The sequence below is a fragment of the Perissodus microlepis genome, chromosome 8 (genome assembly GCF_051167445.1).
Source record: "Perissodus microlepis isolate ML-2025 ecotype Zambia chromosome 8, ASM5116744v1, whole genome shotgun sequence".
In the NCBI taxonomy this organism is placed as follows: Eukaryota; Metazoa; Chordata; class Actinopteri; order Cichliformes; family Cichlidae; genus Perissodus; species Perissodus microlepis.
In genome coordinates this window covers 26,210,298-26,225,630 of record NC_140468.1, presented here as the reverse complement: position 1 = coordinate 26,225,630, position 15,333 = coordinate 26,210,298, and the positions used below count along the sequence as shown (strand labels likewise).

General features: G+C 40.7%; 1 protein-coding gene across 1 annotated transcript; it reads right to left on the bottom strand.

The window, feature by feature from the left end:
• Positions 1 to 689: 689 nt before the first annotated feature.
• foxk2a (forkhead box K2a) lies at positions 690 to 15,255 on the bottom strand. The gene is made up of 9 exons (XM_084938428.1): positions 14,653 to 15,255; positions 13,362 to 13,556; positions 13,129 to 13,270; positions 12,678 to 12,824; positions 5,496 to 5,689; positions 5,182 to 5,384; positions 4,674 to 4,931; positions 4,398 to 4,595; positions 690 to 2,314 (listed from the first exon to the last, which is right to left on the bottom strand). Exons 1-9 carry the CDS (start codon positions 14,946 to 14,948, stop codon positions 2,097 to 2,099), a joined length of 1,851 nt encoding a protein of 616 aa, XP_084794554.1. The 5' UTR covers positions 14,949 to 15,255; the 3' UTR covers positions 690 to 2,096.
• Between the last annotated feature and the right edge of the window lie 78 nt (positions 15,256 to 15,333).

The window sequence follows — 15,333 nt, the reverse complement described above, 5'->3', positions numbered from 1 at the left end:
TTTCACTGAGAGCTATCATAGTAGCAACCACTGCTATGGTCCTGGCTCAACTGCAGTGAATGCCCCCACTTTCTTAGCCATATATGGTCACTTTTGGCTCCAGAAAATATAGATCTGGCTAAAATATTAAACTGTAGTCTTCAAAGTAAATACCAATGCATTACATCAGAACCGGCATGTCCATCCTTCATATTCAGTCAAACATGCATGAACTGCACTTGCTGTGTAAAGCTCTAAGCACTACCAAAACAAGCCCTCCTACGCTTGATCAATACACCAGAAACAACTGTACCTGTGACTTTGTTAAACTTCCTTTTAATCACATTTCAATGCATCCAATTCATAATTAAGAGAATGTCCTAAATTTTAATGCTACGGTTGACTGATTGGAATTTTCTTAAAATATCTTTACAGTTCAACCAACTGTAAATGTAAGGGTTTCTACAGGTGATCCAGTATACCTGTACACCTTTTCATAAACATAAATGTCACATTCAGACTGGAATTGTGTGAGCCAGTGTGTTTGTTCCTTTAGGAAAACTGTAAAAGGACATTTCCACTGCCTTCCTTGGACAATTTAATGTGAGGAATGCTTTCTGAAGCCTTTAACAAAACTTAACATGCCTCACCTCCACCCCAGATGTCCCCATCGTTCCATCAAAAATGTAAAAAAAAAATGAGACGGTGAGTTTGCATCATTTGCCCAGCAGAAAAGGCGTTTACTCAAAGAAATACAAACTAGGAGATTGTGTTTTAAATAAATTTATAAAAAAAAGCATTTTTCCACTGAAGCAGAACAAACACCTATCACTTGCTTTTCTTTGTGTAACATAGAATACAATCTGAATAGACTTTTTTTAGTAGCCTGAAAGGAGTAAAAGAATCCAGCCAACAGACTGCCAACTTCAACACAAAGGTAACAAAAAACAGCCAATAATGACAGGAAAACAAAACAAAGGAAAACTAGAAATATACAAATTAAAAAATGCAATTTAAAAAAAAGAAGAAGAAAGAACTAGAGGTTAAGTGCAGCACTGGTCAGAATCAGCGTAGATCCAGTCAAAATTTTCTTCAGTTCCATAGTCGGATAATCTGCTCAGGTACATTGTTTCTAGAACCATAACATGCAAGCTCAATGAAGCATACGGTCAAATACACATGGGAATATATTTTAACTCTTAGGATATTTGTAAAATATGAAAATTCTGTAGATGTACAGTGATAAAAGGAATTTAATTTGCATGAATGAGCAGAAAACGGGCATTAACTCCATAGTGTTTTCAATAAAAGGAAAAAAAATTGGAGACTACATTCATTTCACCGAACAGAGTCCACATACAAAAACAGCAATATTAAAAAAAATAAATTATTAAAAAAAAAACAAACAAAAAGAAAAATAATGTTGTAATGATGCCACTTATAGCTTTAGTTATCTTATTACTAGATAGTATCTGTGCCTCGGGAAATGGAGAAAGACTCAAAATATCCAAAGATACACTTGTACAACAGAATACTGCATATCTACTCACAACTGGGTTAGCTAGGTCGACATGGAGGCTAGCTGCCGAAGATGGGAATGTCCACACGTACATACACACACTTCCCCTTGTGGAATACACTACTGGTGAGATCACTTGTTTGCTGTTTCTATCTGACACACAGTTAAGCGCTTGTCTGTAATGCTACCAGGATAAGACTCCTTGTCTTCTTTGGGTGAGTTTTGGGACTCATTGTTGCTAAAAGAAAAAAAAAAGAAAAAAGAAAAAAAAAGCCTCTTTTTTTTTTCCTTTAATGTGGATTTTCAAATCTTTTTTCCTTTCTGTGCTTCCTCTCGCCATCTGGGTCTCAAACATTGGGCATTTACAGTCGTCAGTAACTCTCTCAATTCCATTTTTAGGTTTGGTCTTTTAGTTTTTGCATCACGTTTCGTGGTCGGAAATACATGGAGGAGAGGTCGAGAAGAGTTTGCACATTCTGTAGTCCTTCGCTTTTTGGCACCTTGGAGTAAGATAATGACACCAGGTCAGATGTGTGGCTCAATGCGTACAGGAGAGCAGGGGTCAGGATGCAGATGGGAGCCGTTGGGAGCGGGCGGGCTACTTGTCGCCGACCTGCTCACTGACCCCTCCTTCTCCCGCTCTGTCCGTGGTGCCGTTGTTGCGGTTGGCAGCCGCTGCTTCGTTCTCCCCTTCTTCCTCCATTTTCACCCTCTTTGTCTCAGGCTGGTCTTGCAGTTCTCCGTTCTGCCTTTTAGTGGGGAGGGAAGCTGAGGCTGAAGCGTGAGTTGCCAGGAGATGCAGAGGGTTTGCAACAGCTGGTGGGAAAGAAGAGAAGATGAATAAGGTTCAATATGGATTTTTGGATGGTAGCTCTTGTTCGTTGTAGTCTCTTTATTAATAGGTTCTAAACTATATTTTACCTCGCGATCTGTAATGCAGTTATCTAAATCATTTGTAAAATGAACAAATAATCTTAAATACTCACTAAAACTTACAATTGGTAAAATTAGTTGAAAAATTAAAAAAAGTTAACTTTTTCACTGTTATATGCAGGATGGTCTCAAAATCTTCCCGTGATATCGTTGAAAAGTATTGTTACAGTTTCATAATAACTAGTGAGAGGTGACAGGCAGGGTACAAGGAAGCATGTTGACAAATCTATCATGATGCCATCCCTGCAAAAACCCAGTAGCTAATTAAGAGTTACCAATTAACCCAAAATGCGTGTCTTTGAGGTGCACTAGAGCACACAGACAATTGCAAAAGCCAGGCATGTACAACAGCAACTGGAGGTACAGTATTAAGGACCCACCTTCTGACAAGCCCAGAAGGTGGGAAAAGCAGTTATGCAGCTTACTAGCTAGACTAACTACCAACTACTAATAATTTTTATCTAGTCTATGCTGGGCATGCAGTACATGGCCACAAAAGATCCAGATCCCCTGTAAGTAACTTGAAGTACGGAAATGACCCTGCTGGGTAACGTTGGTTGTAAAACATGTCAAACTGAAGTGGACTCACATTAGTCACAAGGTAAGAGAGACTGTAGATCATCGAAGCTAGGTTATATGGCAATGTTTGAGATGCACCTCAACATAGCATCTCCATCTTCTGGCTACATAAGGTTTACATCACTACGATTGCAATATATACAGCAAGGTGCTCAAACATGCCTTCAGATCATTTACTTCAAATGGAACAAGTGTGAATCTGTGTTGTTTTTGAGTCAGCATGTTCATATAATAATTTTTGGTCCAATTCTACTTACAAGCACCATAATTAGCAGAGATCTTTGTATACCATTGGTATCAATATAGACCAAAAATCAATCTGATCATTTACTTTACAGGGAGGATTGCTGCAATCGTTTCTACTATGCATGTTTCTCCAGTACAGGCTGAGATGATTGAAATCTCAGTGGCATACTACAGAAGTAGTTGTTAGGTAGGTGTTAATGATGGTGATTAACTTTCTCTGTTAAGCTGGGCTTTTTGCTTTGGGCTCTATGCACCCTCATAAAAAGAGGCATTACTGTCATGTGATTATTCTTCTCCGAACAAATGATCCAGGTGAGTGCGTCTTATTCCAATCAGACAGTATCAGATCAGCATAATAAAACGATGATAAACATCATCAACAACCTATAAACTACCTGGAAAGAAATAGTGGATTTAGTGCACAGAGCTTTTTAAAATAACTGAAGGTGAATGTTATGAAGGTTATTCTCCTAAAGCCTAATAAAGGAGAGGTGTGGAAAACTGCTTTTGTTTGGTGGCAGATCAAAGAGAAATCAATTGAATTGATTGAATAGCTATCCTTGGTAACAAATTGCCTCCAAATACAACTAAGCAATTTTCTAATCTGTATTCTACTACCTGCAATTCCAGCAATTTAAAATGAGACTTACTGGTAGATTACCATCAAGTATAAACAACATATACACCTTTTCATCATCACAAACTGATTACATGAATTCCAGTGAATGCACAGTTGTGCTTGAGGTACAGCTTAACAACTTGCACATATAAAATGTATTTGTCCAACACAGACACATGTTGACCATAAAAGAATTTGTTTAAACCAAAGCTCTGCACATAGCCTGCTCTCAACCAGGTTATTTGTTAAGAATAAGTTACCAGTCAGTCTCAGATATGAAGCATCAGGTGACATGACAAGGAATGGTGGAAGAAGCACTCAGATACTTAGGACTAATGGTAGAGGCAGGCCTTTATTCCTATTTTCACCTGGTTTCTAGTTCAAACCTTCACTTCCACCATGCTGTAGGTTTTTTAAAACCTGTAGGTTTTTTAAAACCTACAGCATTTATTAGCGCCCAGTATTTCAATACTGGCCTTTATTAATGAAGTGCTGGTTTGACTGTGTGTGTGTCCGACTCACCTGCGCTAGCGGCAGTACTAATGGGGACCAGATGGGTCCCATTCTGTGTAATGGCCTTTATTGGGAGTTGGTGCTGACCGAGCGGAGCTTGTTGCACGATGGTAACCGTAGTCAGAGGAGCAGCTTGAGAGCTCTGGATGATACGACTGACTCCACCTATGGAGGAGGCTGTAATGGATGGGACCGGCTCCACTTTTACTGCACACAAAAATATCAAAAATTACACATGCTCATAGAATCAAAAACAAACCAAAACAACAACAAAAAGAGCACCACCTTTGATCTCCTTGTGCTCTCCGCTTCCATTCTCCTGAGGTTCGCTGCTCACTGCAGAAGCAGGCTGTCCACCAACAGTTGCCATGGTGACAGCTGGGATCTGGTGAACAACATGCACAGTCTGCATGACAGGGGCAGAGCTAACTGTAGTCGTAACAATGGCTGGTGTGGCCATGGCATAGGTCACAGGCTTCATGGTCGTTTGAGGCATCTGGCGCTGCACAGCGATCAATACTGGCTGATTGCTGAGAGGGGAGCCTGTCAAACGGTGTGATAAAGGTTAAAGCAGATGTCATTCACTCAGATAAAGATGTGCAGGAGCACACAAACACTGTACACTGTCACAGAAAAGGGTTTAATATGGGGTAGTGGTGGTACTGCTATCTTTTTTGTCACAAAAAACTGAAAAATGTGAATGCATCTGTTAAGGCCCACATGTGATCCCTCTGCACACACTAGATGTTATATGGTTCATAAAAAGGACAAAAACCTAAACCCAATGTTTTACCTGGGGAGTTCTGTGCAAAGCGGGCCTCTTGGATGACGGCGAGTTTGGGCTGGATTGTTGTGGCTTGGGTTGGGGCTGGTGGTGGAGTTGGCTCTGGCTCCATGGGGACTGGGGAGCCCTCTCTGGACAGGCTGTCTGGGGTCTGGACCCCACTAGAGTGGGCTGACAGTGCCCCAGTGTGGCTTGGAGAAGCTGGAGCACTCCTGGAAAAGTAAAAGTAAAGTACAGTTTTCATCCCAGCCATAAAAAACACACTATATAACTGTACAGGAAACTTTTTACAGTCATGTATGCGTAGCATCAAGATGCTTTACCTGGAGGACAATGGCCCCACAGGGGTCCTGAAGCAGGGCACACCCCTGGGCCTGCGCTTCCTGAAGGCTTGTTCTATCAGCTTGCCTTCAGAGGCGGGGTCGATCCTCCAGAATGAGCCTTTACCTGGCTCTTCCTGAGACCGAGCCACTTTGATGAAATACCGGTTCAGAGACAGGTTGTGGCGAATCGAATTCTACAGAATCAAAATTAAATAAAATTAAGAACTTTAATTAAACTGAAGATTTTGTTGGGGTATCCATGTTTGATAATGCATAACACGCCCATGTTGTTGTACAGGATGGTTTTAGCTTGGTGTAAACTGCAATTAGATTTTCCATTTTATTGCGACAGTAACACAGTTTTTAGTCACTTTGAGGCACATTTGTCAAACCTCACCCATGTGTGTAAATATCAGCATTTTACTGTTAAATCCTGCATCCTGTCAATGAAAAAAAAAAGTCACTCAGTCAAAGTTCAGAGCATAAATTAGATTGAATAAAACCATGTATTAAATCAACTGGGGCATCTTCATACAATAGAAATCAGAGGTGTACTTTCAGCTTTAGACAACACAATACAAAAAACCCCAAAACCTGCCTCTCGTGTTCATTAACACTGAGGACATAGCCATACTCTGTATGAGCGCTTCATTGTTCCTCCTAGTTCATTGTCTTGTAAAGTTTGAGCAGAAAAGCTGCAGCATCTGGCTCTCAATGCTAATTAAAACACACTAGTATGCTGCAGACGACAGGTAACAGCGGAAGACACGTCAACATAAAAAGACACGCGTTTGTAACCGTTTGTATAAGAGTACTGTGTTGTATTGAACTGAACATCAGTGAAAATACATTTAAATTAAGTGAAGGACACCCGTTGCCTCCCTTTTAAATGGACCCCTGCATGTTGCTGGTCTCACCAGTGCAGGAGATTGAGGACAGCTGTTGTTAGCTTGCAACATAGATTGCTTGTTTAGTTTAACAGAAATCTGATGTGAACTATTTTCACATCGCCTTGATTTTCTATTACGTGACGTTATAGTACAGCCTCTTTGCCCTTTGTCACATGTGTTTTAGAGAGGAAAGGCTGAGCTCAACCATGAACTATACTCAGTGGCGGTCGTAGCCTGTTTTGGTCCCCGGGCGAACACTCCGTCTTGCGCCCCCCCCCACATAAAACATATTAAGGATTGTACATTAACATCAAACTGTTGTTGAAATTCACCAAAGAGACACACACACACACACACACACACACACACACGGAGAGAGAGAGTATGCACTGTATGCAAACGGCTACCAAACAGCCATCATAATTCGTCATACAATGAGAACAGGACAAATCAACAATTGACAATGACTAATTAATATTAAAATCTGTAACATAATGTTTGGAGTTTAGTCTGTTACTGTTACTATTTTTACCATTTCTTTTTGGAGCAACTGTAACCCACATAATTTCCTTAGGGATTAATAAAGTATTCTGATTCTGATTGTTTCAGGATGACCTGCCATTATCCAATCACACATCTGCTTACCTGCATCTTTTGCTTGTTTCTCCTCTTCTCTTTTTTCTAAACTGAGCACCTGATGGCTTTGAACTTTTCTTGTCCATCTTCCATTGGTTTTAATTTTGCACTCCAGTATAAACAGCCATCCCTCAACCCGAGGATCACCACAACATAACCTAACAGACCTACACCTTAGTTCACAGATTCACTTTGTCTAAGGTGTATTTCTGGGATTTCACACAACCCAGGATTCAAATCATGAATACATAATTTACATCATTATGAATGAAATGTGCTCTATTTGGAAGCAGCCGGCCCCCTCCCCTTTCGACGGGTTGTGTGTGAGACTTTAAATCATCAAACTGTAAATTATAAATTTTAAATTGTTATTGATCCCTTTACCCGAGTCCTAAAGCGTATATTTATTTTCTTACTGTTCTTATATATATTGTTTGTTTACTTGCACTGCTGTAACTGGAGCCTCGTCGTCTGGTCTCTCTATATACTGGACTTTAGCAGAGATGACAATAAAGTTTACTTTGACTTCAGCAGCGAGCAGGCACACCGAGGGCTCTCGCGCTCACTTTTCGAGAATAGAATTTCGGAAAAACATCGGTGCAAATTATAAGTCTGTATCATAATGTCTGGTGTTTTCGTGTTTGTTGTTTTGTTTTTATTTTGCCAGTTGGTTATTAGATGCTGCTCCAGCCAGCCAGAGAATCCCCCGCCGCCACGCCCTCTCCTCCCTGTGCCGCAAGCAGCAGGCGCACCTCGCAAACGAAGGATGCCCTTACTCCCAGCAAATGGGCGATAGAAAACCGATCGGTGACTGTACCATTCCCAATATGCGCTGGCTGATGTCGGGGCAGCATGAGTACGAGTATTTTTTTTTTTTTGCCGATGCCCGTGATGCCGCCCCCCACCACGATGCCGCCCCGGGCAACCGTCCGTGTCGCCCGTATCAAAAACCGCTACTGACTATACTGCTGATAGCATGAACTTCACTGATGTTCTCAACCTTGTTGTCAGGGAAACCAATGTTAAATCTGGGCTAAATCTTATAACACACATGCTCATAAGCACATTTTACAAATCCTCATCCCGCAACATTAGTCGGCAACATCTCTTTATTTCAGCACCCCCCAACAACACACCAAAAACAAAACAGAAACCGTTTATTAGTCAGGGTTTGCTTCACCCAGTTTACAGGTTCACTTACTAACTGTGATTAGTGGAAACACCGTCACTAGCCTGAATGAGCTAACAGCTGGCCATCTAACTTTGCCTGGGGCATCAGGTCATTGGTTGTATTGAACACTGCTTCCACTCCCCAACAGTTATACAAGGTTTGCTGGGATTCTCAGCAATGTGTACATTTTAAAAAGGGATATATTTCACTTTTTAAAATGTACACATTGCTGAGAATATATAATTTTTTCCCCTTTACTTTGCAGTGAAGTCATTTAGTAAAGTCACTCTGTTACAGGGAGCTGTTTTCTATTTGTGATTGTAATGTTAAAGCGAGAGTATTCCATTAAGAGCCATACCCAAATGCTGTTCAAACTTTCCTTTTGTGAGGGGGAGCCAGTGAGAAAAAGTTGGGATTTGAAAGTGATCTAAAACAGCATTTCAAATAATTAACTGAGGCCCTAAAACAAGAAATATTTGAAACTGAATCAAACAGAACTACTAGATGAAGAAAGTAGACAGGTGTACTGTGAGGCTAGGTGTACGGCAAAGAGAAAGCAAAAGGCCTTCTGTTATTTGTATGTGAGTCTGGGGACTAAGGAAGGACAAAAGGACTAGTACTGGCTAGGCAGAGAGATACAGCTGGAAAGGATGTGCAGCAGACTGGGATGATTAGGGATACAAATGGAATGAGATGTAAATGTAATTAACAAGTGAAGACGTAAAGAGTACTTTGTGGAGCTCATGAATGTAGAAAATGAGAGAGAGTAGGACAGATCGAGCAAAGTTAATGAATCAGAGAGTGTGTAGCGGTAAAGAGGAAGTGAGGGCAGTTAGAAAGAGGACAAAGAGTGGGAAAGCAGTTGGTCCAGATGGCATACCTGTGGAGGTATGCAGCTCTGCCAAGTCAACTTCCCTCTAAGAGAGAGGGAAGTTGACTTTTCAACCAGACTGACGTTTAACACAATTCTGGAGAGAGAGGATTGCCCGAGCAATGGAGAAGACGTGTACTGGTACCGATTGTGATGTGCTACTACAGAGAGATAAAGCTGAACCATAAAGCTATGGGAAAGAGATGCTGAAACTAGGTGCGAAGAGTGAGCAGAAGTACAGCTTTAAGCTAAGAAAGTAAACTACAGATGCAAGGTTGGCTTTGAGAGTGCTGATAGAGAAGTACACAGAACGCCAGAATAAGTTACATTGTGTCTTTGTGGATCTAGAGAAAGCATATGATAGGGTTTCAAGAGAGGAACTGTGGTACTACATGAGGAAGTTGGGGGTGGCTGCAAAGTATACAGGGTGGTACAAGACACGTATGAGGACAACATCAGGGATTAGCTCTGAGCCCTTTCCTGTTATCAATGGTAATAGACAGATGATGAGAATCGATAAACAGATAAGGAGGAGGCAGGAGTCTCAATTGACTATAGTCAATTGAGACTATAGTTTGCAGATGACATTGTTATCTGTAGTGAAAAGTCACTAGAAGGGATGTGAATGAGCTACACAGGTGGAAATGTGAACGTGCAAAGAGCAGAGGTAATGCAGACAAAGGGGTTTCATACCTTTGATCAACCATCCAAAGCAACAGACAATGCAGAAGACAGGTGAAGGAGAGTGCAGGCATGTTGGAGTGGATGAAAAGGAATATCAGGTATGATTTGTGAATGAAGGATAGCAGCAAAAGTGAAAGGGAAGTGAAAACCACTATGATGTATGGTTTCAGATGAAGACACTAACAAAAAGACCAAGGAATTGTTGGAGGTGGCAGAGCTGCAGATATTAAGATTTTCACTGGGAATGACCAGAATGGACAAGATTAGAAATGAATACTTCAGGCAGACAGCTCAGGTTGAGTGGTTTGGAGGAAACAACTGGAGACAAGGCTGAGCTGTATTTAGCATGTGCAGAGGAGGGATAGTGAATATACTGGACAAAGGATGTTGAAAATGGAACTGCCAGGCAGAAGGAAAAGAGGAAGACCACAGAGAAGATTCGTGGATGTAGTGACGGAGGGTTGGTTTGACAGAGGAGATACTAGAGAGTAAGATGAAGCCAGATAAGATGTTTTGTGGACCTCGAAATAAGAATAACAGATCCTGCTAGATAATTACATTAAAACTATGGCCATTTCCATTTACAAACCTTATGGGGGTAGAATAATACAAATACAATAAAATAATGAAGTTCAGATGTCTATATTGTGTATATGCAGCTTGTTAAGCTAGATCTTAGTGAAACCACTGAATGAAGCGGCAGCTATGCATCAGATAGTCATGGATATGTGGGTATTAATTTCACGATTTAGAAAATGTATACATGTTATTATACTTTATTCTAATCCACTCCTAAGTCTCTCTAACACTACTGAAACTGCAGGTACTAGAAGACAGAACGCACACTAAGAATACCTGTTTGAAGTGAAATTTATTTTATTAGACTTGGGACCGTAAGCTTTACTGTTTAAATGGATCCAGTTTAACAGTTCAGAGCTCTAATGTGCAGGTGTCACATTATTAAGAAACAGCAACACAGAGCACAAACAGCAATAAAATAATTAACTGGAATTAAAATGTTTATTTTCCTGCTCTGTGCACTAAATCGCCAGATTTTCTGCCATTATTAATCATGTGTCCTTTATACCGGTGTATTTTCTATGTTCGTTATGGATTTTTAATCACCATTTGACAATCTCTCTGAAGTAGGTGGTACTCATTAGAGGTGGGAATCACCATACATCCCACGATACGATATTATGCAATTTTTTAAAATATTTTGCGATATTCAGATTCTGTACATGAAGGTAAACTTGATCAATATTCATTTTATCTAATATCAAAGTCTCGCACTCAGTCTTTCTCTCATTTCAGTCAATTTTATTGTTGACAAACTGAACGTTTTGCATTACAGTCTAGTCCAACTTAACTGAATGCAACCATCTGGTACAATTATAGCTATTCTGAACTATGCAATTTATGAAAACTATGCAGCCCCTTCAGCAACTGAGGAATTTGAAAGTAAATTAAAACAAAATATAATTTTACATTAAATAAAAAAGTTTTAAACTTAATTAAAATAAAACATGTCTTAAATTAAAATAAGTAAACTGTCATGTTTATTGCTGCCAAAAAAAAGTTAAACACATTTGGACAGTGAAGGAATGTCAGGATTCTTGCTCAGAAAAAGGATCAACGTGCTCTGAAGTCAGAGCACAAAAACCTTTTTTGTAACAAAATATCGATTTCTGCTGTCCCTGTATCGATACATTATTAGCAAACAAAATATCACGATACTACACAGTATCGATTTTTTCCCCCACCCCTAGTACTCATAGGGACTATTATCTGTGGAAGAAAGTCATATGATCTGTGAAATGCCCCCTTTAGATTGGTTAGATGCTGCCAAGACCATCTTTCATGTGATTACACAGGTGATAAGGGTAGGTTCCAGATAGGAACGATACCCTAGGTATGTTGAACTCGCTTCAGACTATAGGGTCAAGTACTCCACAGCTAAAGCACATGGTAAAAGTGGACTTTATGGCAGACCCTCCGAATTAAACGAGAACACAGTAAGACAAAGTGTGAAAGTGTGTTTCCCCTCTGTGTTTCATCCCCATTTCTTTCTTATTTCAACAAATGAAAAATAGATGCCCTAATTTATCACACACAATTTCCAACAGTGACCTCCTGAGATTCATCCAGAACTCAAATGGTTTAGAAGAAAAACATCCTCACATCATGGTGAAGCTGTGAACAGTGAATAATCTAATAATAAATGTCTGCTGAAATGAAAGCTCAGCTCCAATTTCACTTTATGATGCCCAAGTATAGTAACAATACAGTTATTTTGTTGTTTAGAATGTTTTGCTTGATGATTAAGCAAAAACTGCTTTTTGTTTATTCTATGCAGGTTAATCATTTCACATTTAAATTTAATTTTATTAATAACTCAAGCTAGCACAGGTTATGAACAAATTTTCAGAATGCCAAAAGTCATTGGTGAAAACATGTAGCCCCTTGGTGAACAGAAGATAAGATCTGGTATAACACTCATGCACTTGCACACCCTAACTGAATGTCAGACAAACTACCCAAGCTTACCAATGCTGAGAAAGGAAAATAATTGGCTGCAATCTTGAGTGACTGATATGTGGAAGCTCAATAATGGGGCTCACTCTCCACGACAAACAGGGATGCTTCCCTACTGCATCTGGTCCTCCATCACTGGGTCATGCAGTGGGAGACAGACTATCCATCTGTACCTCACAATTACATAAATGTATTCTGTTTTAACTTATACGTTTGTATTTCAACTATTCTGAACTACAGTGGTTTGGCTGGAATGGTGAATAAATAAGTTTATGAAGCTCTTCAGCCAATAATTAGATTAAAAAAAAATGTTACCAATTCAAGTTTGTATTACTATTCAATCCCAAGCATACCATTACTAGTACTAGTATTATCAGTATTATAACCAAACTGACCTGCCAGCCTTTGTCTGCTGTTCTGTAGTAGGGGTAGTTCTTGGTGATGTGGGTGTATATTCCATTCAGTGTTAGCTGTTTGTCCGGAGCCATGGTGATAGCTTGAACTATTAGCTGTGCATATGAATATGGAGGTTTGGAGTCATCCTGCAGGAGATATAAAGTGAAGTTTATTACACAGGAAATGTGTGTCAAAAGCACATATATGCACACTGACACAGAGGATTTGTACTCTAAAGTCTATGCTGCATTGGGCAATTTTTAGACTTCAATGAGTAACAGTGATATTCAAAGTCCTCAAATCCACTGAGACTTCTCTGAAGTCTGCTGCCTTCATCACGCACAGTTCTTCTCAGACATTTAGTCTGAATCCATTTCGAAATCAAGCAGATAGACTAACTGTAAGCACTCACCCCTTCTTGCCCTGTTCACATTATGCATTTCCTCTCACCTTTGGACTGTCTTCACCTGAGGCCTCCTTGTCGTTTTCTGATTGGGAGCTGTCTCCTATAAGATCGGAGGTCAGAATGCGAGATGTCCTGTAGCTGGACAGTCCTGCCCCACGTGGACTTGATGGGCAAGAATTTGCTGCACTGTGAAAGATATTTAAAATGTGTCTTGATTTGAGATGGGGAAAAAAGCCACAGTTTTCTAATCTGCTTACATACAACTAAGCAGTCCTACCTGATGGTTCCAGTAGGTGAAGGCAGCGGGCTCATGAGGTGTGCAATGTTGTCAGGAATGTTGATGGTCAGGGGGGAAATCTGGGGCTGGACAGGCTTGATCGGTGATTCTGGCACGTTCCTTGGCTCTTTCTTGTCATTGGACAGGGCTGTGAACGTTATTTTTATACTTGTGCTGGGAAAGCGGAAACAACACCTAAGAGAAAGAGAAAAGAACCAAAAAACTATTATACTATTTAAATGTGTGAAATAATTCTGCCAGTCAATCAAGTGCTTATTACAATGTTACTGTTCAGACTAGCTGGTGACAAGCAGGCCTACTGTGATTCAGTTTCACACTGTTTAAATAGGGACATCCTCCATTATGTAACAGCTCATGTCTAACATGAATAGCTTCCAGTGCATGGTTACATTCATACCTATAGTTTTTTTTTTTAATGTAAGCACATGAGCAGCACTGAGACAAATAATGACAGAGCAAAGGTTGGGAACATGAAGTCAAGCAAGTACTTAACTTCGGTGCCAACTTTAACTATGCACCTGGCGCTGGAACACTGCATCATGAGTAAAACTAGTGTATAATAACTCTTTACCAGCCTTTTATTGTGAGGGAAAATACTGTAGCCTGTTCTGTATTATGTCAGAAACACCACCCACGCAAGTTTAATAGTTAGCCTGTGTTCCTGACATGTCGGGAGAGACAGCTGTTGAGGGTTATAGCCCCAAACAAGAATTTTTTCGCTTTGTGAAATTCCAACGTAATTCTACTATAATTCGGCCATTTTGATGTTTCATACACATAGCTATTAGTACAAGCCAGCACTATGAACGTTATCAAATTTTAGGTTGTGCCAAGCCTCTCTGTAATTAGGCATATCCAAAACACGTGATACATATAAACAAATGCAACAATGAAGTAGAATACTAGCATCCACATGACGCACCGATTCTTAGCTGAATTATGACTATCTGACGTCTCACTGACGTAAGCAGCTCGCTAAACACAAGCCGAATAAACCAGCAATAAATAATCAGCGGTTATGAGTCGGGTTCAGTGCGCTTCCAGTAGTTACCTCTGCCATTATCGTGCATATCTGCGTGTCGGTTGACCATTTTTTCCTTTGGTCACACACACACACACACACACACACACACGAGCTGCACGTACCAGCTTAGTGTTGCTTGTCACAGCACGTGCAACACCGCAGCGGGACAACAAAACAACAACACACGGTTCCAGAAATAACTCGATTTTCCCCGCACTTTAAGCAAACTGGGAATATCAATCTTACATTCGCGGAAGCTGTAAAGGTGGAGCCCCTCTTCTCTGGAACACCCCATCAACAAACACCCCGTTTTTTCCAAGGCATCGGAGGTAGAATTCCCCCGTGCCGGTGCCATCTTCTCCTGCGGTAAATATTTCTAGGTGCCGGCGGGAGATGAAGCTGGAGTGTCCCATGCTGACGTCCACGGAGCCCTGCGAAGAGTTCCGGCCGATGGTCACGGACTTTTTCTTCATGAGATACTCGAATTCTCGGCCCTCCAGCCGGGCTACCGCCAACCCTGACATCCCGCTTACCACCGCCATCTTCTAAGATATCTGAAGGGGATTTAGAAATCTGTCTTAAGCGCAAATATATAAACAGTTGCAGGGAACCAAATATTTTTTTTTAGGGGGACGGGTTGTGAAATAGAGGGGAACCCAATTTTATACTGTGGAGAATTTAGCTAGGAACGTGCCAGCCCGGGGACACAGCGGCTCCGACCCACCGCCGTGATGAAGAGAAAAAAAAAGGCGTACCGACCAATCAAAAACGGCCAAACGGACGGAAGTACTGTGACAGACAATCTTTTCAACCAATGGGAAAGCAGGTTTTATAGACAGAAGCATGGCGTTTACCAATGACAACAATAATAAAAATAGCCGTATAAAATAGGGCTCGGTTGCGGCGCAGGCTGACACGCAGATGGAC

Coding starts and splice junctions, on each gene's coding strand:
- foxk2a (XM_084938428.1), bottom strand. CDS start 14,948: ATGGCGGTGGTAAGCGGGATGTCAGGGTTGGCGGTAGCCCGGCTGGAG. Junction 12,825..13,128: donor CAGGTGAAGACAGTCCAAAG/GTGAGAGGAAAT, acceptor TATCTCCTGCAG/GATGACTCCAAACCTCCATA. Junction 4,932..5,181: donor CTTTGCACAGAACTCCCCAG/GTAAAACATTGG, acceptor ACCGTTTGACAG/GCTCCCCTCTCAGCAATCAG.